Source organism: Rhamphochromis longiceps, linkage group LG7, assembly GCF_057381845.1.
Source record: "Rhamphochromis longiceps isolate RC_006_pf linkage group LG7, R_longiceps_female_GT1.1, whole genome shotgun sequence".
NCBI classification, from domain to species: Eukaryota; Metazoa; Chordata; class Actinopteri; order Cichliformes; family Cichlidae; genus Rhamphochromis; species Rhamphochromis longiceps.
Window position 1 is genome coordinate 64,545,155 of NC_140563.1, and position 23,742 is coordinate 64,568,896.

The 23,742-nt window shown below is 39.3% G+C and overlaps 2 protein-coding genes across 4 annotated transcripts in view; both read left to right on the forward strand.

The window, feature by feature from the left end:
- Positions 1-934: 934 nt before the first annotated feature.
- Positions 935-9,086, forward strand: olfml1 (olfactomedin-like 1). Its single transcript, XM_085414814.1, has 8 exons — positions 935-1,403; positions 3,449-3,552; positions 3,687-3,877; positions 3,979-4,082; positions 5,380-5,568; positions 6,554-6,734; positions 7,917-8,076; positions 8,188-9,086. The coding sequence occupies exons 1-8, from the start codon at positions 1,278-1,280 to the stop codon at positions 8,342-8,344; spliced, it is 1,212 nt and encodes a 403-aa protein (XP_085270940.1). The 5' UTR covers positions 935-1,277; the 3' UTR covers positions 8,345-9,086.
- Positions 9,087-12,255: 3,169 nt separating this feature from the next.
- Positions 12,256-23,742, forward strand: part of LOC146666687 (growth hormone-regulated TBC protein 1) — a 63,969-nt gene continuing 52,482 nt past the window's right edge. For all 3 annotated transcript variants that reach the window (XM_085414815.1, XM_085414816.1, XM_085414817.1), the window contains exons 1-7: positions 12,256-12,511; positions 13,176-13,263; positions 13,372-13,479; positions 17,651-17,843; positions 17,949-18,074; positions 19,274-19,397; positions 19,667-19,736. In XM_085414815.1, coding sequence (XP_085270941.1) covers positions 12,369-12,511; positions 13,176-13,263; positions 13,372-13,479; positions 17,651-17,843; positions 17,949-18,074; positions 19,274-19,397; positions 19,667-19,736 — 852 coding nt within the window. In that variant the 5' untranslated portion in view covers positions 12,256-12,368. The remainder of the gene's footprint in view (positions 12,512-13,175; positions 13,264-13,371; positions 13,480-17,650; positions 17,844-17,948; positions 18,075-19,273; positions 19,398-19,666; positions 19,737-23,742) is intronic.

The following is a 23,742-nucleotide window of genomic DNA, read 5'->3' on the forward strand; positions in this document are numbered from 1 at the left end:
GATGGCAAGCTACATTGTAGCCACAGCCACCCTGGGGCGCACTGACAGAGGCGAGGCTGCCGGACACTGGCACCACCGGGCCCTCTGACCACCACCAGTAGGCAACGGGTGAAGTGTCTTGCCCAAGGACACAAAAAATATCTTTGTTTGAGAGCTAAAAATGTTACCAATGTTAAAACCCCGGTTGTTTCCTAGCAGCAAGAAGATCCTGAGTTTGATTCCAGCAACTGGCCGGGTACTTTCTGTGTGGAGTTGTTGGGGGATGTTCTCCCCATGTTTGTGTTGGTCCTCTCCAGGTACTCCGACTTCCTCCCACAGTTCAAAGACATGCAGTTAATTGGTAAATCAAATTTTTCCATAGGTGTGAATGGTCGTTTGTCTCTATGTGTTAGACTGGCGAGCTGTCCGGGGTGTACCTGCCTCTCCTCTTATGGTAGCTGGCATTATCTCCAGCCCCCCTGACAACAATAAGTAGATGGAAATTAAAAGACAACTTTGTAATTATTGTTTTGTATCAGTATATTCAAATAAAGCCTGTAAATCCTGCCTGTAAAATACAATTTGTGTGTTTATGAATGAGTTTAGTATAAATGGCGGTTGTCCTCATACTTCAGAAATATTTACAGACAGGTTATAGAGCACTGATTTGGTTAATATATCCAACTGGTAACTTTATTGGGTCATGGTTTGCTCTGTGGGAGAACTGAGGACGTGTCAGTGGGCCATCTGGAGAGTATTACAATGGAAAAAATGTTGGATTGACCAATGGGGTATAAACTGTCGGGGTTATTTCTAGCGCTCACTGTCTCTCTTTCTCCCCCTCCTCTGTTGGATGGTTCTCTCATACCTTAAATGCACAAAAAACAGAGTGTAGAAGGGTGGGCGAGAGAGGTAGACGGAGCAACTAGAAGAGAGAGAGACTGGGAGGGACCGTGGGTGAGGTTCACTTGGATCCAAAACCCAGTGTAGCAACAACTTATTAGAGAAACAAGGCAGAACGTTCTGGAGCAACAACTTTTCCTGAATAAAGCAGAAGAAGAAGAATTCAGTCACTTACGGAATCTGGGATTGCTTTTAACACAGCAAAACTGTTGTATGCTCTCACTTTGGAGAACTTTTACTGAGCTCTGTGCTTCAGGAGTGCTCCGGAAATACAGGAAGTGGTCTCATTAATACTGACAAGTTTTTCAGAAACAAAAAGACTAAAGTTTCCCTGCAGCTGCAGAGGCAGTGAAACTTGGGCTGACTACTCTGGCCAGACTTATTGAGTTTTAGTCATGTCGGGCATGCTTCCCCTCTTTCTCGTATCTTTGTGTCTGATCGTGGGCTCAGTCCAGAGCCAAAGCTCGTCTCAGGATGCCTTTATAATCCAGTACCTGGAGAGGAGACTGGCTCAGATGGAGGTAAGCTGATGTTGGTTCTTCTGTTTCACGTCAACTACATGTATGTGCATCTGGCACGAGGTCAGAGACACAAAGAGCATAGACTCAGCCCCCACTTATTAACTGCTGTTTGTAGTGTTACTCACTTTGCTTTGACATTTTGCTGAATGGTGCAGTTCAGTTCAGAAAATTTCCTCTTTACTGCATAATCTGATCATCTAGAGTTGTGGAAATCTAAATGAGGCAACAAAAAATATCAGTCAGTATGTTTTTCCAATCTATAGAAATACAACATGTCTCATTATGGTGGGTTTACTACATTTTGAAGGACTTTCAGGTACTAGCTTAGTCTGTTATCAAAATCCAGAAGTTTTGCAGAACTGGAGCAAATAGAGAAAAGACTGATCAGTGAACTTGTGCAGTTAAAGAGTGTTTGGCTGGAGGCTGTCAAGATACAAATTATGCCAGTTCCATCATTCTTACTGTTTATGCAGCGTGGGATTACAGAACAGCTGGAGCCAGCCCCAGCTGTCATAGAGCGAGAGGGAGAGAATACCCTGTACAAGTAAAAGAAAGAGAAGAAGAAAGAAAGAAAAAAGTAGGGAGGGGAACAGAAACACAACTAAATCAACATATGATGTAAGCCCCAGACATGAACACTAACACTTAACAAAATGTCAGACAAGTGAGCACAGGAGAACCAAGACATAAACACAGAGGCTAGACACAGGCAACATTAAGGGCAACTGAAAACTACTAATAGAAATCAAGACATGAGCCAAAAGGCAGGGCTGCAAAACTGAAACTCATCTCTGGAATAACTATAAAGCAAAAACTGAACTCAAACACAAAATGATGTCACGATAAAGTTTCCAGTTTATTAGCAAAGAAAAACCAAACCAGGAATCCAGAAATCCAACAAACACAAAACTTGCTCTGACAAAAAACGGGGGTGAACTGTGCAATCTGTGGAGGAGAGAGAGTGTAAGCGAGTGGTAGTGAATGAATCCCAAAGCAGGCAGTCAAAGTCTTCAGCCTTACTTTTGCTGTGATATTTCCATAACCAGGAAGGAAGAGTCCATACTACAATCCAGGGCACTGGGGAGTTTGGCAGAGAGTGGGCAGGTGGTAGCGGTTAGGAGGGCGCGATTTACTGGTTCCGAAAAGCGTTTGGAAATTTCCAGGAAAGAAGGCTGGAGATCACGGACCGGTTGAGTTGAGTTCAGCTGACAGCTAGTGGGCACCGAAGAGGTGAAGACAATCTGGCGATGATCTGCTGCACACGGCGCTCTGAAATACTGCCCGCTACATGAAGAGCAGCAGATCAGGTGTGAAGGAAACCATCCAACTCCCAGACCCTTCCAAAAAAAAAAACTATTTCCACACAAAACAAAAATAAACAGGAATGCCCTGATCATGACTTAAAACAGTGAAACCAAGAATATGAAACTGGGATCAAGACAATAAAGTGTTTCTATAGATATTCCTCATTTGGTTTTTTGATGGCAGTGGTGGTGAATCCTGTCTAACACCATGTTTTCCAAACAAGGTTGAGATCTGGTGACTGTGTAGGCAATAGCAGAGAATTCACACCATTTTGATTTTCATTAAGCCTCCATGCCCTGAGGCTGAGGTCACTGTCATGCTTAAACAGACCACTATGATGTGGTCCACTGTGTTTCATCTTAATAGAGGTGAATGCTAAGAAAAACTTTGTGACACCTTCCATTAAGGGAACAAATGATCATCACACTAGATCCCATCACAGTGGGAGGCTACAGTTCAGTTTTTACCTCTGAGCCGTAAAAGGGCCGATGGAGTATTGTCACCCTGCCTGGCAGACGGCCGGGTGGGTGGGTGACATGAACAGTGAGAGGTCAACTTTTCTTGTGAATGCAATAACTTAAAAACAAAGCAATGCATCAAGTGCTATTAATGTACAGAATGAGTGGAGCAAGACTTTGTGGTATTGTTCCTGACCAAGTAAAATTTACGTGAACCTTTTTAGGTTCCATCAGTTCTCAAACTAAATATTCTCATTTTAACTCCTTTTCTCATGAAACCAGGAACGCCTGAATCAGTGTGAGCAGAGCACCACAAGCGTCACCCAAAGAACCTTTGACCTTTCCAGTGAAATCAGAGGTTATCTGTCTACACTCAGTGTTCTCAGGTAACATATGTGAAAGATCTCCTTTACAAAGTTTCTCTCAGTACACACTATTTAAATGAAAAATGAATGAAACAATGACAAATTTCCAAGAGACTGAATGAAATACATGAAATAAGCACTGTTTTGCTGTACAGATCAGAGGTGAAGAGCCAGATGGACGGCATGTCTGTACGTGTAGACCGGATGGAGAGAGAGCTGGAATATTTGGAAAACAAAATTCCCAGTCAGTCTGAAATTGAGATGGAGGAGGCACTGCTGGAACAGCAGATAAAAGCGGCAGAACTCGACCTACTGAAAAGGAAAGCCAAGATCAAAGTGCAAAATGGTGCTTAAATAAGACGAGATATTTAAAGGTCCACATAACATAAGTTTGGAAAATAGAAAGAAACAACAAAATGTTCATTCCTGCTTCTGTGCTTTTTCCAGACTGCAGCACTGGTCTGAGTCAAATCAAGTCTCTCAAGATTGTGAAGAAGGCAGGAGACACCTATGGTTCCTGGTTCAAGGACCCCTCGGAAGGATCAGCCAAGGTCTCTTCTTTTTTTATAGATGATGAAATAACTGGTTGTTTGCAGCAGAGGTAAAGCTGTCTTTCCTTCTGAGCTGCACTCTTCTGTTTATCTTTCTCTCACTGTCGCTCTGTTAATGGACACTCACTGATCTGTTCTCTGAATAATCAAAATGAATCATGCTTTTTGGACTATTTTGTCCTATGTGATTGGATCAGCTGTTATCAGATGACCACCTGTGATGGAAATGGCTGGCTTAAGGTGATAAAACCACATACAATTATTACCAACTGAGCAGCTTCCCTCCATTCAGCAAAACATTTTAACATCTTTGAGCTCAGCTTCAGATCATTTGGTTTTATAATGCATAATTTTACTCCCTTGGCTCTCACTTTCCTTTCAAGTTTGACACTAGCTGTTGTAACATTTGTCACTTTGTATCTGAAGAGCCAGATATTTCCTGATAGGAGTTAGTGACAAAAAATATGGTTCAGCAGGGTAAGAAAATTGACCTCTGTTTTTCAGGGAGCCAGAAAAACAGCTCCCAAAGATGCTAATTTTTCGGTATTTCTGTTAAATATGTATGTTTTCTTTGCTTGCAGTGAGTGAGCAAGTGACTAAATAATAGTTCACAACTTTAATAATTACAAAGCTACATTTAGCCAGTGCTTTAGGAATTCCTCCTGGGACTGAACCAGGAATCTTTGGCTTGTTAGGCAAATGTGTAAACTATGGAGCTCCTAATAATTAATAATTCCACCCAGATGTAAATGGGTGGGTGTATTGTAGCTATATAAGATTGGCCAACAGAATAAAACCACCTGCCCAATATTCTGGAGCTGAACTTAAAAGCTGAGGCCAGACTGCAGTTTATTGTTTGGCCAATTGAGGCTTGTTCCAAAAGTGAGACAATTCCCATGGACTGCTGTGTTAAAGTGGCAAAATTTAGTGCTTTAAATGAACATGTTTACAGCTGCATGATCAGGTGTGTTAACAGACTGTCCAAGAAGTCTTTTCAAACTTTATAAGTGAGTAAAATTCTATGATTTTATTTAAATGTTAGTTAGAATAAAACAGTGTCTGCGGCTGTTCACACATGCACCCTGCAGATGTACATTACTAACCACACTTACTAGATTTAGGTAATAAACAAACTTTTCTGTGCAAAAGTAGTTTTTCTGGCTCTAAACACTTAAGATGATGCCAACCAAAATGCTAAAAGCTTTTTAAAACAGCCTTTTTATACAGTTTATTGTAAAGAATAGAATATAAAGCTGAGCTGCAAAATCTCAGCTTGTCCCAATGTGAAATCTTTCAGATTTATCTGCTCAGCGGAATTCGTAACGACACCATGCTTGAGTACGTTTCCCTGCAAAGCTTCACAGAGAGGACTTCATCTCCAGCAAAGGTGGTGCAGCTGCCTTTCCACTGGCAAGGATCGGGTCATGTGGTCTACAATGGATTCCTCTACTACCACAAAGCAGATACAACAAACCAAATAGTGAAGGTTTGTAAGTGATTTAGCAAACATGAATGTGACGTTGTTCATGTGTACTTCACATCAAGGCATTCTTGTGTTGATTTGCACTCTGTGTACAAAAGGGGTTGATTAAAGTTGTTCATGTCGCTTGGCAACAGTTCCTGGATACAATTGCAGTTTACCAGTTTGAGACTTCATAACAGGGAGCTTAGTCACTGAGGAGTCGGTCTTGTTTTCTTTCCTTCACTTCTGTGTCAACTGAGGTCAGTGAGCAGAGAAAACAGTTTTGTTCCAGTAGAGCTAAAGACTTTTGTCAGGATACTTTAGGGGGATTTGAAGAATTTCCAGTATTTTATTCCATTAATCACAAATATAATACATGTCTGTGAGGAATGTCATATTTGCCTCAGTTGTACTTAATATCACTTTCTTAATAGTAAATAGTAAGCAATGTGGTGTCCCTCTCATTGCCATGCAAGTGATTCTGACCTACTCTAGCTGACATGGGAGCATTGCTAACACAGCTAATTTGTGTAAGGTCGCTCATGTGTGCACTGGTTTTCTTTCTTTTTCTTCTTACAGAAGCCTTCTTTAAGTAGTACATAAAGTAACCACATTTTGATAGTACTTGGCTTGTCTGGGATTTTTAAAGCCTTTGGTTTGTACAAGCCAAGTACTAGTCACCAAAATTAAATAGAGTCTACATTAATATTCAATTCATTTTATTATTATTTATATACCACCAAATCACAACAACAATCGCCTCAAAAATGCTACTCTGAAATGAATCTTTTGTAAGCTTGTTAGCATGCTAACGTTAACTTTTATCTTAGTCCAGTTTCAACATGCAGTACCCTCCAACTCTGTGCTAATAAAGTGACTAAAATAGCACACCACTGTTCACATACTTTCAGTAGTTACTCAATCTAATTATGTGGTTAGATAAAGTGACTTAAACAAAAGGCCCTCTATGCTATAATGATGTCCATTCATATCAATTAAATTCCTAAAGGTAGACCTGCTGAATGGCACAGTGGTGGACAGCATGCTTCTTCCAGGAGCTGGTCATATGCCTGTTTACAGTCTGAACCCTAACACTTACCTGGACATGGCTGTTGATGAACTTGGCCTCTGGGTCATCCATGCAGATGCTGAGTATGGAGGAAACCTGGTCATCACCAAACTGGAAATAGGTAAAGTACTACTCCTGCTACACATACACAGTTCTGTGAAAAAGGTTTTGAGTCTATATATATATATATATATATATATATATATATATATATATATATATATATATATATATATATATATATATATATATATATAATAAAACAAGCATCAGAGTGGTTTCTGATCCGTAGACTGTATTAAAAAAAAAAACTTTTTTTATGGGCAACAGGAGGCGAAATGTACGGGAAAACAGGCATAACCTTATTTGCTCTTTAAAAACTTATGCGTTTATGCTCTCAGGTCATTCAACAAGTCAGAAAGGAGGACTATACAGATCTAAAGGTCTTTCAAAGTTTTTCTGTACATGGGCTGCTTGTTCACTCATTCTAGTTCTTGCTCCTAACAGTTTTCAAAGGAGTGCTTTATTTATTTATTTGGACAAGTGGAGGTCAAAAGAACACGAAAGGCTAAAAAAACAACAGCTATTGCAAGTGATTACTAAAAAAATTGGAAAAAATTCTGGTAAAGACCTGATACAGGACCTGAGAAATGCATTTGGCCCTGCAACTGACCCATTTACTGTGCAGTTTATCATTACCATAAATGGTCTCATCAAAGCATAAAAGTATAGCACGGTTTTGATTCCCCATGCAATAATATCTGTAAAGCATCTGAAAGGAACTGGCTTCATTTTTCAGCATGACAATGATCCCAAACATACTGCTAATGTAGTAAAAGCATACCTGGATAGAACAACACACAATGCAACACTATCAGTCATGGATTGGCCTTCCCAGAGCCCAGAAACATTATTTAAGCAGTATGGGATAATCTTGAGAGAGAACATAACAAAAGGCAGCCAACATCAAATGTCCTTCAAGATGCCTGGAGAACTATTCCCCTAGACTACTTAAAAAAATAGCAAGAAGGGTTCCCTAACATAGAGTTCAGGCTGTGTTGTGGTCACAGCAAATATTTGCTTTAAAACTATAAGAACTGCATAAACTCTATTTTTTCCTATATACTATGTAAATTTAATAAATGCACCTGTATTGCATATTTTTTGGGAAATGACTGGTGACTCAAAACTTTTGCCCAGAGCAGTAAATCCATCTTTTGTACCCTCTATGGTTTGATCTCGCCACTTACATAAAGCAAGAACATATATCCATTCAGTCCAGCTTTGTTTCTTTATATGTTAGGAACCTTGGCAGTAGAGTCTGTGTGGGACACACAGTGTAGAAGCCATGACGCTGAAGGAGCTTTCCTAATATGTGGCACCCTTTATGTGGTCTACAACACACGCTATGGAGGACGTTCCACCATACAGTGTCTCTATGACATCCATGACACCATTCACAGGTTGGCTTGTACACATGCACATGCATGCACAGTATACACCTGCATACATACATACAGTATCTACATGACAAACCACTTTCTTTTCCCTGTGCCATCCCGTTCCCTGTGCAGCAATGAGAGTCCTGTGATGTTCTTCCCGAAACGTTACACCAGCCATAGCAGCATCCACTATCACCCCGGAGACAAGCAGCTGTATGCCTGGGATGACGGCTACCAGACGATTTACAAAGTGGAGACACGCAAGAATGACCAAGTCATTGCAGACTAATATTACAACAGTGTTAATATACTGATGTTTGTTGAGGACATACAGTGGGGCAAAAAAGTATTTAGTCAGCCACCGATTGTGCAAGTTCCCCCACTTAAAATGATGACAGAGGTCAGTAATTTGCACCAGAGGTACACTTCAACTGTGAGAGACAGAATGTGAAAAAAAAATCCATGAATTCACATGGTAGGATTTGTAAAGAATTTATTCGTAAATCAGGGTGGAAAATAAGTATTTGGTCACCTCAAACAAGGAAAATCTCTGGCCCTCACAGACCTGTAACGTCTTCTGTAAGAAGCTTTTCTGTCCCCCACTCGTTACCTGTATGAATGGCACCTGTTTGAACTCATCATCTGTATAAAAGACACCTGTCCACAGCCTCAAACAGTCAGACTCCAAACTCCGCCATGGCCAAGACCAAAGAGCTTTCGAAGGACACCAGGAAAAGTATTGTAGACCTGCACCAGACTGGGAAGAGTGAATCTACAATAGGCAAGCAGCTTGGTGTGAAAAAATCAACTGTGGGAGCAATCATCAGAAAATGGAAGACATACAAGACCACTGATAATCTCCCTCGATCTGGGGCTCCACGCAAGATCTCATCCCGTGGGGTCAAAATGATCATGAGAACGGTGAGCAAAGATCCCAGAACCACACGGGGGGACCTGGTGAATGACCTGCAGAGAGCTGGGACCAAAGTAACAAAGGTCACCATCAGTAACACACTACAACGGCAGGGAATCAAATCCCGCAGTGCCAGACGTGTTCTGCTGCTGAAGCCAGTGCATGTCCAGGCCCGTCTGAAGTTTGCCAGAGAGCACATGGATGATACAGCAGAGGATTGGGAGAATGTCATGTGGTCAGATGAAACCAAAGTAGAACTTTTTGGTATAAACTCAACTCGTCGTGTTTGGAGGAAGAAGAATACTGAGTTGCATCCCAAGAACACCATACCTACTGTGAAGCATGGGGGTGGAAACATCATGCTATGGGGCTGTTTTTCTGCCAAGGGGACAGGACGACTGATCCGTGTTAAGGACAGAATGAATGGGGCCATGTATCGTGAGATTTTGAGCCAAAACCTCCTTCCATCAGTGAGAACTTTGAAGATGAAACGAGGCTGGGTCTTCCAACATGACAATGATCCAAAACACACCGCCCGGGCAACAAAGGAGTGGCTCCGTAAGAAGCATTTGAAAGTCCTGGAGTGGCCTAGCCAGTCTCCAGACCTCAACCCCATAGAAAATCTGTGGCGGGAGTTGAAAGTCCGTGTTGCTCGGCGACAGCCCCAAAACATCACTGCTCTCGAGAAGATCTGCATGGAGGAATGGGCCAAAATACCAGCTACTGTGTGTGCAAACCTGGTAAAGACCTATAGTAAACGTTTGACCTCTGTTATTGCCAACAAAGGTTATGTTACAAAGTATTGAGTTGTATTTTTGTTATTGACCAAATACTTATTTTCCACCCTGATTTACGAATAAATTCTTTACAAATCCTACCATGTGGATTCATGTATTTTTTTTTTTTTTTTTTTTTCACATTCTGTCTCTCACAGTTGAAGTGTACCTCTGGTGCAAATTACTGACCTCTGTCATCATTTTAGGTGGGGGAACTTGCACAATCGGTGGCTGACTAAATACTTTTTTGCCCCACTGTAGCTGCTTCGCATTGTAATGTACTGGGTACCCCTTAAGTGTAATTATTCAACATTCCCAAGAAAAATTGCTCTACTGGTGTTGTTGCTGTTGAAAGATGTGGTAACCAAAGAAATGTTTTAAAATGTTTAATTTTAATGTGTAGTTCAAGGAAAGATGTATTTTAACCTAAAACAGGGTTGTTTTCTGTCTTGGTTTACCAAAATATAAGATTTACACTTTATGATTTTTGTGATCAAAAAACCTCACCGTAACGATGTTATCACTATATTTAGAGAAAAGTTTTATGAGGCAAAAAAGCAGAAATTCAAATAGAAAGTTTGCATTTAAACTCAAAACTGCCATTAACTGTGCCAACATATATAATGCATGCTATTTTTATGTGAATTTCTGACACTATAGTGATATGCTGATATCAACTAGGCACCCCAGTGTTAAAATATGACAAGAAGCAGTTCCAGAACAAGTTTTAGTGTGTGATGAGTGGGGTGTGAGAATGTGTTGGTTAATTCTGCATCCTGTATTAAAATCTCTATTATCACTTGAAAATCATGCAAAAAAAAAAAAAAAAAAAAAAAAAAAGCACGTCTAGGAAAGCTAATCATAGGGTATTTTATAATCTGCTGTTGTTTAGTGCTCCTTTGCTGGCAATGGATGCTGCCTTTATCACTGTGAAGGGTTATAGAAATGAATTCCATGTCTAACTGAAGCCTTTTTAAGCATTGTACTTTATACTTTGTAGCAACACAATAAAAAGCATTTACATGTCAGGGTTTTCAGTATGTTTTTCAGAATGATCAATTCCATCTTAAAAACTGTTTGAAATATGTAACGTAGAATATGTCTCTGTCAGCTGAATAGCTGAGTTCTCCCAAAAATGTTGGCATTATTTCATTGCTGAAGTTGGTCAACAGTCTACCCAGTTGTTAAAATCTTCCAATCCCTCATGTATAAGTTGCTAATATAGTAGTATTGTAAAGCTTATTTATTGCACTTGAACACAGTAGAATTACACAAAAAAAACCCTACTTAAATCAGTATTGAAGACAATGAGGAGTGAAGATTCGCGGAGGCAGAGCAAGGAAAGGACAACCAAATGTCAACATTGTATATTCTGCAAACAGTAACAAAATAGTGCTGGAAACTCTCATTTCATTTACACTACACATTCTCATCGACATCAAACATTATGCCAAAAAGCAGATTCAGTTCATGTAAGTGTTGAGATGAGTGATGAAACGTGTCTCCCACTGAAAACGCATCGTCCAGCTGAAGAGAATCAGCTTTCTGGGATTTCCTTGCATTTATGATTGAGCATGCATCAAGACATCAAAGAATAATGTTCTCAGTTTACGCAGAACCAGAGTGCATGCTGCATTCATTCTCTGCACATTTGCATCTTCTTGTAGAATGCTCTTAAAATCAGAATCTTAAGAGGATTTACTTTTACATTATCTAGTTCTCCTCAAAGTACAGCAGGCATTCAGTAAGACTAGACTAAAACTTCAATACGACACATAAATTGTGGAATCTGCTTTTTACAGATTGTGTTGCCATAATCTGCAACAAACGTTATTTATTAGTTTGATATAGATGAAGGTTCTATTTTGAACTGTTTGTGACTTTTAGTGTGAGTGCGCTGAGATGGTTGGAAATGCATGTGAATCAGATGTAAATAGTGCGACAGCGCCCTCTCTTGGTTATGACCGGTTATACGTTTACCTTCGTTGTGTCCCCTTTGCATTAAAGTCTCAGAGTGGATTACTTCATTTCCCTTGTTTTAAACGTGATAGAAAATGGTGATGTAAAAGATAGTAATAATTAACTGTGACAGAATAAATATATTTCATTTATTTGCAAAAAGTCAAAGTCAAAATACTGATAATAAACCACCATTTTCAAGAAGTTTCAAGAACTTTGCTCTTTCTTTTTTTGCTTTCCCCATTAATTATCACATGGCCTAACAGGTGTACTCGGGGACCCTTAAGGGCCTGACCCCAGGGTGGAGAACTGTGAAAATCAGCTCCATGCTGACCAGATACATTCGAATACTGCGTTTGCTTCAGTGCATTAATATTGTTAAGTCACATTTCACTATATATATCAGGTCTTAAGCTTCTTTATCTTAGAAGAATTATATTGTTGTTTGATGTTTAGTCATATAGATTTAGAGCATTTTCGCATCACTCATTTCAAAGTTTCTGATTTACCCGCCCATTTTCGGTTGGAGATGACGTGGGGAAAGGGGGCGGTTCCAGAGCGGCCGGTTACTTTGACTGCAGCGGCAAGAAATCATTTGGACGGTGAATTTCACTTTTCCTTTTTGGGAACGGATGAAGTAGTGTTCGAAGGATTTTCTCATCACCATGAAGCGGAGAAGCAATACCAACGTCACCAGGAGGAGTTCAACAATTAAAAGGCGCAGTGAGAATTTGCGTTTTGATGAATTCGGCTTTGCTCTCACTAAAAAAAAGGACCAGAAACTTCATCACCGGTGTCACGATTACAGGTGCGGAACAGGTTCACGATACATTAGCTCCCGTTTAAGCAACTAGCCTGGCTTATTATGCTCCTCACCCGAGTCATTTACTCCTAAACGCCAGTTATTTCAGTATTCACTGTCTCAACTGTGTTCTTTAACTGTATGATTTTAATCTTGTTGTTAAAGTAAACTAATCACTTCAGTAAGTTATAGTCGTGGTAACATTAGCTGTCGGCTTTAAGAGTTTCTAACTATCTTGTTCTTAAAAGTGTAAACCTCGTTGTATTAATAAGGTTAAAGTCTTTTAAATTATTTATCGCCAACTGTATTGATCCATTTATTAAATAGAATCTAAGTTCAACAAGTTGCTGAAACAAACAAGAAAAGCTGAGTTAAGCGGAATATTTATAATGTTAGACAAAGCTACTCTGCTAAAAACTATTTCAGGTGTACCTTGCAGGCTTACATGTCCACACGTCATACACGTGAAATGATAATGAAAACGCAAAAATCTCTACTTGAATACTTCCTTCAGTGAGTATTGTATTACACTCTGACTAGCTGCAGTCATGGTTTGTCAGACACTGAGCACTTAAAGCCCAGAGTTTAGAATTACTGAAAATGACAGTATCTGTCTGATTGAAAAAGCTGATGAATCAGCCCAAGCTCACCATGTTGTGTTGTCTATCAGCTACCCCCAGCTGAGCTCAGTGAGGGTGAAAGAGCTGTGTGAGCTGCTCAGCTACTGGAATGGAGCCAGCTTTATCTGCAAGAGCCAAGTAAGACTTGTATAAACTACAAAAAGCACTGATGAAAATCTTGTGTTTTGCACATTTGGCAACCATTCGAACATGCTTGTTTTCTTCGCACTCTTGCTGTGTTTTCAGATTGAGCGATTTATCAAAATGGGTATCCCTCCAAGCCTGCGCGGCAGAGTATGGAAGTGCCTGCTTACCACTGATATTTTGAGAGATGCCAGTGACTTCAACTACCAGGTAATATACCATGTGACATCCAAAAGAATGACATTGCAAAGCTGCACACTTTAACACTGAATTGTCATCATAAAGTTGCCCACAACGGTGTACAACCGCTGTAAAAAAGTATTTCCATGTTTGCTTTGTTTGCTTTTTATTTACTGGTGGAACATTCTGGCTTCATGGAACATGTCTTAAACAAATATAATTTATATGGCATATTTTTATAGATTGAGCAAAAAGATGGAATTGCGCAATATTGAGGGGGGAAATATTTGTCAGACTGATATCAGGACTGCTGGCCATGTCACTGAGTTAACACTTTGTGGAAAGGTGCATTGTCACCCTAAAAAAGTAACTTCATCTTCACCAAATATATTTTACAATAAGGAAAGGGAAAAGGTGTCCAAATTATGAGCTTTGAGTTTAGTGTTGATGTCATGCTTGCCATCTCCTCTGGCTCTTTATCTGGCATCAACCCCTTGTCACATGAGTGGAGGAAAGTCCCTTTTTTCCTTCTCACAATCGGTGCAAAAGTACCAGACAAAAGTATGAGCATCATCTCTTGGCCAATATAGATTGATGATTCATCAGTGAGCATCGCTTTCAACTGCAGCCCAGGATTGTTTCTCTTTAGCTCACTGTAAGCTTATTTTCTTCTGTGTGCATGTGAGTGCTGGTTTTCGTTTCAGTTTCAGTTTTATAGCTCTTTGCTTTTTCAGCTGAGAGCTCTCTTGATGAACTTCCTTTAAATCACATGCAAACTACAGACTAGTTTACATATTTAGGTTTCTGCAAGTATTATTTGCAATGTGATTCCATAATTTTCTTTTTCATCTACTTGATGTAGAGAAGGACAAAACATGCTATTAATTAAAATAAGTGAATTTAATATGGTTTAGGTTTGTTTCGTGAAGCCAGAATGTTCAGCTCTTAAACAGAAATAGTTTTGAGACATATTTTTGATTTCTTTATTTGCTGGAAAGTAAAAAAGTTGAATAAACATCCTCCAAGAGTGGCGATTCCATATATTTTTTTCAATCTATCCATTTTGGCCAGGAATTTTAAAAGAATTTGGCTACCATTTAACTTTAGTTGTGTCATTGAGCCATTGATTAGTCTTCCTTGGAAAAAAAAAAAAATGCTGGCAATTTGCCAAAGAAAACAACAAAAACAACAACAAAAATCCCCTCATTTCAGATTTTAGATGTGTTGACTAAATATTAGGATGGTTTATACTTTTTATTTGAAAATAAATTACAAATACTCCCATGAGATCTGGGCACTTATTTCATTTTTAGTCATTTTTGACATTTCTGCAACCTTGGAAAATGGATGAGAAATGTTTCTGCCCAACTGGACATGAATGAGAAATTCTTGTGTACCTTCACATTACGTGCAGTGTCACAGGTTTGAAACCCATGTGCTTTTCCAATGATATGTCAGATTCAGATTGTACTGATACTGCAGTGTGTCACTGCGGGAGCAGCTCCAAGTTTTCCATACAGTAGTTACTGTTTGAAAAACATTTTATGTGAAACAGTGGCAGCCTGGAAGCGCACAAAAAAGAATAATTTTGCAACTTCACTGTATGAATTCAAGTGAAACAAAAATGTGTGAACAGCTCGTGAGATGAAGTTGCAAAGAAGGGGATAAGTTCTACATCTGCTGAATCAAACCCAATTTGGCAATTAAGTAATGTTAACTAGCCAACATTAGTAGCTGTGTTATTTCCTGTAACACTAAGCAGTAGGACTGCATCATACAATAACTTGGCTAACGATAATGTTAGCTAAGCACAGGCCTAGAGACCTGCAGCCTGTAGTTGCTGAATCTCACTTAATTAACCAAAAATAACTGAGAAGGGGGGGGGGGAGAGAGAAAATATCTCTCCCCTTCTCCCTTCTTTACTTGCAACATAATACCAAATAAGAAAAATGTATTTGTTAATTACCTCTCTGGTCGATTCACTAGTGGTGTTTGAAAAAAGTCTGTAAAACATAGTTTTGCAATATTTTGCATGGTGATATTGTATCGATACAGATACACCAAATATCAGTGTTTTATTAAATAATTTAAAGTACTCTGAGAATAATACAAACAAGAGGGCTTATCTCTTGCACCACCATCCTGAAATAGTATTAGTTACACAAACTTGCATTAAATTGATTCAACGAGGGGGGGGGAAAAGCATCCAACACTGAACATACTTAGTTTGACATACCTACCTTCTATGTCAGAGAGTGCTAAAAGCTCAGTCAAACAAGTAAAATAGGTCAGCAAGGTCCTTGCATCTACACAAAAATAAATAAATCTGTGGCTGCCAAGTAGAGTTGGATGTCTCGAGACCATTTTACATGGTCTTGGTGTTGTCTTGGTCTCGGATCCCTCGGTCTTGTCTTGGTCTTGCTGTCTCAGTTCAACATAGTGGTCGGGAGATTTGGAGTCAACAGTATCCATGACACACAACGTAATGTTTTATAATGTGTCATGCGCAAAAGCACCAGCTCTAAGAGCCGTGCTTAGAGTGCTTTGCAGTGAATCAGAAGAGTCGACTCCCCTTGAGCGAGAGCCGGCTCCTCACTTAATTTCCTTTCGCTGCTCAGCTCTCACACAGTGGCTCAGCTATGCTCCAAGCCCTCCATAATGTGGCCAATCACATGCGAGGATATAGGATAATATCATCATGTGAAAAACAGAGAGGGTGAGAGACGCGACAGTCAAGTGGAGCGTGTGTCTGTCCCCTCAGTGAGTGAGTGAGACATTAGACAGCAGTGAGGAGGGCTGTGCGAGTGTATCGCAAAAACACATAAATATGCCTGACACCCGTAAACGAAGCAGCATCTGGCTGCATTTTACAGACTTTTTTTGTCTCGGTCTCAGTCTTGGTCTCATCTCGACTAGGGCTGGGTATCGTCACTGATTTCTAGAATCGATTCAATTCCGATTCACAAGGTCCCGAATCGATTCGATCCACGATTCGATTTAATTCGATTCGATTTAAATCTGGGAAATTTTGACAGTCAGAAATATAATTCAGATCAGAACATTTACATATTTTTGTATCTATAAAAAGGAAGCTGACACTCGCAAGACTTTATCCAAGGTGTGAGCATCACAGCAGATGCCTTTGTGTCAAAGTAGCTGAAGATAAAACACAGAAAAACATGTAGGTGATTTTCCTGGCCTGGGATTTTATAAAAATATTCTGCAGTACATCGAAAACGAAAGAAAACCATTAATTAATGAACATTACCTCTGACGTTACAGCGGTTTTATTAGAGACACGGCTAAGCTTTTTGCATTTTGAATAATTTTAAAAAGTTTCAATTTGTTCAGTATTGAACAGCAGAAATGAGGTTTTCTTTTCGGAAGCATGTAAAAGGGAAAAAAACAGCGGCCGACAGCGCTGTAAGCAACAGTAGACTTGTGCATAACAAGCAAGCGAATAATGAAGAAAGCGAAACTGTTCGAGAGAGGGGGGGGAGGGAGGGAGAGAGAGAGAGCTGCGCATCGCAATGGAAGCAAAACAGTAAAAGAATTCATGACGATGTTTATGTGAAGCGTTTGGATCTTCTTTTGCTGCTGGTTCGGTCAATATTGTTTGGAGAGAGATCAAACTAACAGCTTTAGAATCAGCGCATAAAGGGCGTGAACACAAAGCGCGGACCCGGATCAGCGAGCTGTCGGCTTTCAGCCCTGACTGTGAGAAAGGCGACATCTAACTGATTCTGATCCGCTGTGTGTTTAAGTCTATGTGCAGAATCCCTGTACCTGCTCTCATTTACTGTTTGGTGGTTCTTGAAATTTTGTGAGATGTCACCAGAGATTCTGGCATTTCGGACAAAATAAATTTATATTAAAAAATCGATTTAGGATTTTAATGAATCGATTTTACGTTATCCAAGCCAGAATCGATTTTAATCGATGAATCGATTATAAAAACCCACCCCTAATAACAACTGAACTTTTTTAAAATGTTTGAGCCAATACGCTCTTTACCTAACACCCTGTTTTTTAATACCCTAACCCAGCTGCTCTGTAGAGCCTCAATGCGTTCAAATGCCACAGTTTCATTGAAGTTTTATTCATCCATGTTACTCTGCATGCATTTAGTGTCTTTCTCCTTCAACCATTAATGTTATTGATGGATTTCTAGCCAGAGTATATGTTGTATTCTTTTCAACAGACATGTTTGTCTGAGGTGCGAGGACCTTTGGTCGACCTGGGAGTCAGTGAATACGGCATCTTGTCTGCAATCACTACACTGAGCGACACTCAGAACAACCTGGGCTTAAACCGTCAACAGTCCACCAGCCCTTCAAAGCCCCGCTACTCTGTCGATGACATCACACTCTTCAGACAAATCGCCCTGGACCTTCGTGAGTTCAGACACTCACTTTACATAGTGTTTCTGTATGTTGCACCATGTGTAGCTGAAACAAATAAAAGTAATGCACTTCATTTGAAATGGTCCATGCCAACAGAGCGTTCCTTCCCTACTCATCGGTCCTTGATGGGAGAAAGTCCCGAGGCCATCGAGGGTCAAGCGAAACTCTTCAGGGTCCTAATCGCCTGCGCCAAATACAACCCAAAGGTTGGATACACCCAAGGTAATGGGACGAATGACTGAACTGTTTGTGCATGTTTTCACTTCCCTGCATTTTAACTGGATATACTATAGTGGTACCCTTTCCTTTTGTCTGCCTGTGCTACACAGCAAATAATATCAATAAATTAGAAACATTTTATTGGTCTTATGCTACATATTGTGGGAGATTTAAACCTAACACTGTGCTCCCTCATCAGTCAGCACACTTTTTTTGAAAGCTGCTTCAGTTATTCTATAGATACCTGCAGTACATCATGTGACCACTTGATGGAGGTAGATGACCTTTTAATACAGAGCAGAGTTGACGCTGGTCAAGTTGTTTTTAAAAATAGCTCGGTAATAATATCTTTTCCGGTATTAATTGCACATTTCTGTCATGATGCACTTTAGAATAATTTAGTCTTAAAACCTAAAGATCTGCAGAAATAACTACATAAGCTTTTATACCTGCTTTTTTGTTTTGGAATTCTGAAACATCACCATCACCTTTTCTCTGTCTTCCCAATTTTCTTCTTAAATATATAACATCATGGTTAGAATGGCATTTTAATTTTGTCTCTGTAAGAATACTGCTTAGTGTAAAACTGTAGAGAACATTTGTTATTTTGTAAATCTTATATAACCGAAAGCTGATCCCAGTTATCTGCACCAAATAGACAATACTCATAATTACATTTTGTATCTTGTTTGGGAAATGTTTATTAGAAAACAATGTTGTTTGATGGCCCTTTATGAACAATGGTTTCTAGTGATCTTCTGCATGACATTATATATTCTAGAAGTCCTATTTTGAATGTCTTTTAAAATTTATGGGTGGGAGAAAAATTTATTTATGGCCAGTTTCATTGTTGGTGTGCTTGACAATGTCATTGTGCAGCAAGAAAACAATTAACTGATGTCAGACTAATCATCCAGTCAAAGCAAGTCAAACCTGAGGATAGACACAGCATGTGTCTGAAATTTTTCAGTTATATGCTATGTATAACATTATTTACATGATGTCTGATGATTTAGCACAGTGTAGAGATCATAAGCAGCAACATTCTTTCTTTGCCTGTGCAGAATGTGGTGACACACACCCGTGATTAGCTGGATCTTGAGCACCCCTATAAACACGTGTATATTTTTCTTGACAAACCATATTAATGCTACCTTTTACCCTGTGCTTCATCCAGGAAAAAATGTGTGTGCATTTTACAGGGATGTCCTACATAGCAGCAGTGCTGCTGATGGAGTTGGGGGAGGAGGAGGCCTTTTGGGCTCTGGTGGCTTTGTTGGATAAACCCAAATATCTGGGTGAAATGTTTGACCTTAGTCTCACCAAGTAAGAAAACTTCAGTTCTTATTGTTGGCCTTTATACAAATACAAAGAAAATACAACCAGAGGGTGGTTTATGTGTAGATATAACTGATGTAAATTAAGGATAAGAAAAGAAAAATTCAGTTTTATCTGATAGTTGGGTTATCATGAAACGATCATTACAAACCTTTTGTTGTTGGGGTTTGTTTTTTTTGGTGCCCCTGTGTGTCCCTGTGTGTCTCTGTGTCTGTGATCTGCTAAACTGTCTGGCTTTTTCTCTTCTTGTTGATTAGGGTGCAGCACCAGGTAAAGGTGTTTGACCAGTTCTTAAAACACAGGAAGCCTGAGCTCTCCAAGCACATGGTGAGTCGTTTTACTTTCCGCGTTTCACTATTTGGGTTTCTGCAAACAATGAAAGTTGGATGATAAACTTTAATTTTTGTTAAATTGCTATCTGAGTTACAAAAATCCTGGAAGTAATTTGTTTCAGTTTAGGGATGCCCAAAAGTCACATTATTTTAAAGGGGGGGACAATTTAGTGTCCTGTTGTGCCCACAAGAGGGCACACCAATACAAAGAGACATGCAACTGTTATATAGGTAGATTTGTCTCTGCATGAACATCCTTACACATCTCAAGGTAAAGAAACAACATGAATAAAATTACAGAATGTAACATGAAACATTAAACACCCTGCTTAGAGCAGAGTTTTGTTGTGAACTTTTTGCTAACATTACTACAGGATTGTTTATGAATTATTCGAGCCCTAAATTGGCCCCATGCTGTGCCTGAAAATCAGAGAATTTTGTATTTTTAAAATGTGTATTAGACACAAGCTTTAACTGTCTGTATACAGTTATTGTTAATGGGTTTTTACACATGCAAAAACATGCTGAAAGAGTTGTTAGAACCAAATTCGGATTTTTACAAACAAAGCAGAACTAGTAAAATGTTAGAAGTCAGGACATTTGAATTTAGTTGCCCATGTAATGTCCATTCAATTATGCTCCCTAATTACAGTGGACCAAAACATTGTCATCTATAAGAATCAGGAAGAGATACACAGCTGTTCTGACTTTGTCACTAAGTAGAGTGATCATGTAAGTGAATTATATTAATGCAACACTTTGTATTCTGTGCAGCAGACACATGGTGCTTTTTGCCATCAGATGAATATTCCATTTCACAGTAAAATGTTTGTTTTTACAACTAGCAGCTAGAGTTGAGAATATAACAGGGTGCTTGAAATCCTTGAAAATGCTTAAATTTTAATATTGTCTTTTCAAGGTTTGAAAAGTGCTTGAATTTCAGATGTGGTGCTTAAACGTGCTTGAAACCTTATTTCATTCACCACAAATAACTATCTGACCAAGCAGTTTTCTTATCAGATAGAGAAATTAAATGAGTCGCAAAGTGTAAAGCAAAATTCCTCCGCCTGGGCCGCCTTGCACCTCTGCATCGTCAGTCTGTTTCAATGCGCCACCTGGCCCCTCCCCCCGGACAGTCTGGGATGAGTGCACAAACTTGACGTTGCTGTTTTAATGAGCGTTTGATAGAAAACGACACTGGTGGAATTTGTACTCTTGAGTCACATGACAGATGAGATGATTTTCAAGTATACATACATAACACATGCTAATTTTTAAAACTATTACTATTATTATTATTTTGCTAGCTATCAAACTTGCTGGAGAAATGATTGAAATGCACTGAGTGTGATGCAGTATGGCAGCGCTATTATAGTAGTTAGTTAAGGCATGGTGATATATGGAATATGCTGTAAGCTAACATTACTTAGCAGTAGCAGTAATGTGAGCTACTTCACTCAAGTGAAAGCTTTAAACGTTAGTCCGATATTTAACTAGCCAACTTATGGCATAAGCAAATAATGGTAATAAGAGGGACTGATCAATATGGGCAATGGGAATAGCCACTTTTCTTTGCTATTGAAGTTCCCTGGCTTTCACTCAAAATCTGTTTATTGTGAGCACCTACACATTAAACAACTTAAAAATTATAAATGGCTTCTAGTTCACATTGAGGCCTGTGGGGCACTATCAGCCACTGAGACAACAGACAAATTTAAGTGTTTGCATAACAGGACCTGACAGGAAAAATGCGTATGAACCCTGATATAAGCAAACACTGAAAACTTGGTGCTTATTTGGGTGCCTTTGTTTCTGCTGGCATTATTTGGGGAATCTAAATGGCATTGCTAAAACCACAATAACCGAAAGATTTTAATGTGTGTATGTGTATATACACACATTTGTGTTTGAGACCAGATACAGCTATGTGATGAATGATTCATCTGCAAGCTGAGGCCCTGTAATGTCTCCATCATCAGTTGGGCCTCCTTTCCCATTCAGTCTGTTGGTTCGTTGCTTGTCAAAGTTGTAAAATGAGTGACTTTAGGCGGGGCAAAGACCTACAGCTGTGCAGATTTCTGCCACCAAGCCTACTGTTACTGAACAAGTAACACTTGTTTCATTTAGTGAACCACAGATTGTACTTTTTTTTTTTCATTTGAGCTTTTCTTTACAGATGTCAGTTTATTCTGTGTACCACATACTACACTAGACATTTTTAAAATGTCTGTATCTAGGCTCAGATTTGCAATAATGATATTCATGAGAATATAGCAAACCAACTACAGAATACTGCTTTATCTGTGATTGCAGCTTGAAGGCAGCAGCATTTTTATTAGTGCAAACAAAGTGAAGGGTGTTTTAGATCTTTCTTTTCCAACCATATAAACTCTGTATGTGCAAGTCAAATGTAAGCGCAAAAGTAGTAGCGCTTACCTAGAGCTGGGCGATAGAACGATAACGATATGTATCGCGATATAACTTTTACTCGATAGAGAAATTAAGCTATCGCGATAGACCTCGCCGCTCTTGTCCTCAAAAAAAAAAAAAAAAAAAAAAAAGGTCAGCCAATCCAAATTAAGTAGCGCAGAGCCGAACCAATCACAGCCGCAGCGTCACGTCGCGTGACTTGTTACGTACAGCACAAGTGCCAAGCCGCACGTGTGTTTGTTTGGGAAGCAGCCAGCGGGTAATGGAGGAAATGAGTGTGCCGACTAGAAAAATCAACCGAGCGTGACCGAAGAGAAAACAGATGATGGTTCCAATGCCGGAGAGATTGTCGAACGGAAGAGCCATAGAAGCTCCGTAGTGTGAAGGTATTTCGGCTATTTCAAGTCTGACAAAAAACAGAGTAGCGTGCACTGTAAATTGTGCCGAAAGCAAGTCTGGAAATACAATAAACTGGTGCATGCGTCACACTGTGCGCCACGTTATTGTTTCGGTGAAATGGATTTCTACAATACTGTTAATTCTACTCTCTGCAGTGTTTAAATGCTTACATATACACACAGTTACTGTCCGTCCACACATACGACTCGGTTCTGCTTCTATGCCCCAGCTTTGTTTACTTTTTCCCACCGAGGCTTCTAGACTTCTGATTGGCCAACATTTCTGCACGGTTAGGAATCTAGCGCCACCTGCTGCTTTGGCATGTTCATAGCAGCGTTTTCCTTCATTTCTGCCTTTATGTGTGGACGGGATTATTTTTTTAAAACGAAAACGGAAAATCTCCGTTTTCAAAAATACCCGTGTACGTGTGGACGTAGCCTCAGTCTCTGACTGGAAGCGCTAATTCGTCATTCGGCTTTTGTCAGACTAAAGTAACTGTTAAAACTGTTTGAAAAGCTAAGCTATACAACAAGGAGAGATTGAGAATTTCCTTTTAGTTCTCAGTTTATTTGATATTGACAAAAGTTAGTCAGTTTTGTCTGTTCTTCTGTAAAACAAACTAAGATTTATTTTTAGAATTAATATTTTGTTTCTAAGTGGAATTGACAATTTAGTCTGTTTTGTTTGTTCTATTTTGAAACTTAAACGCTTTAGCGGCTGCCTTTTGTGTAGTTTGCAATATTTGCCTTTATTTATCTGAAAAAAGTCTCATGTTCCTTAAGTACATCTACCCTGTTGAACTTATTATGGGAAATAAATATTTAAATAAAAACAAGCTGCTGATTATTTCACATTTTACTTGTGAGCAATGGCACATTTAAATCTTACAAATATAGTTATTTGGCTTATATCGTGATAGATATCGTTATCGCCTGAAATGAAAAAAACATATCGTGATATGAAAAAATCTCATATCGCCCAGCTCTACGCTTACCCCAGAAATGTTAAGTAAAAGTATATCACAACTGTTTAATACTTTATTCATTGTTAAATTAAAGTCACTTAACCTCATAAGTCTTCAGTAGCCTGCACTCAATTGTCTTGTATAATAAACCTTACAGATATTGCCTGCCAAGGATGCTTTATCTTAGGTTGTGCTTGTTAACTAGTTG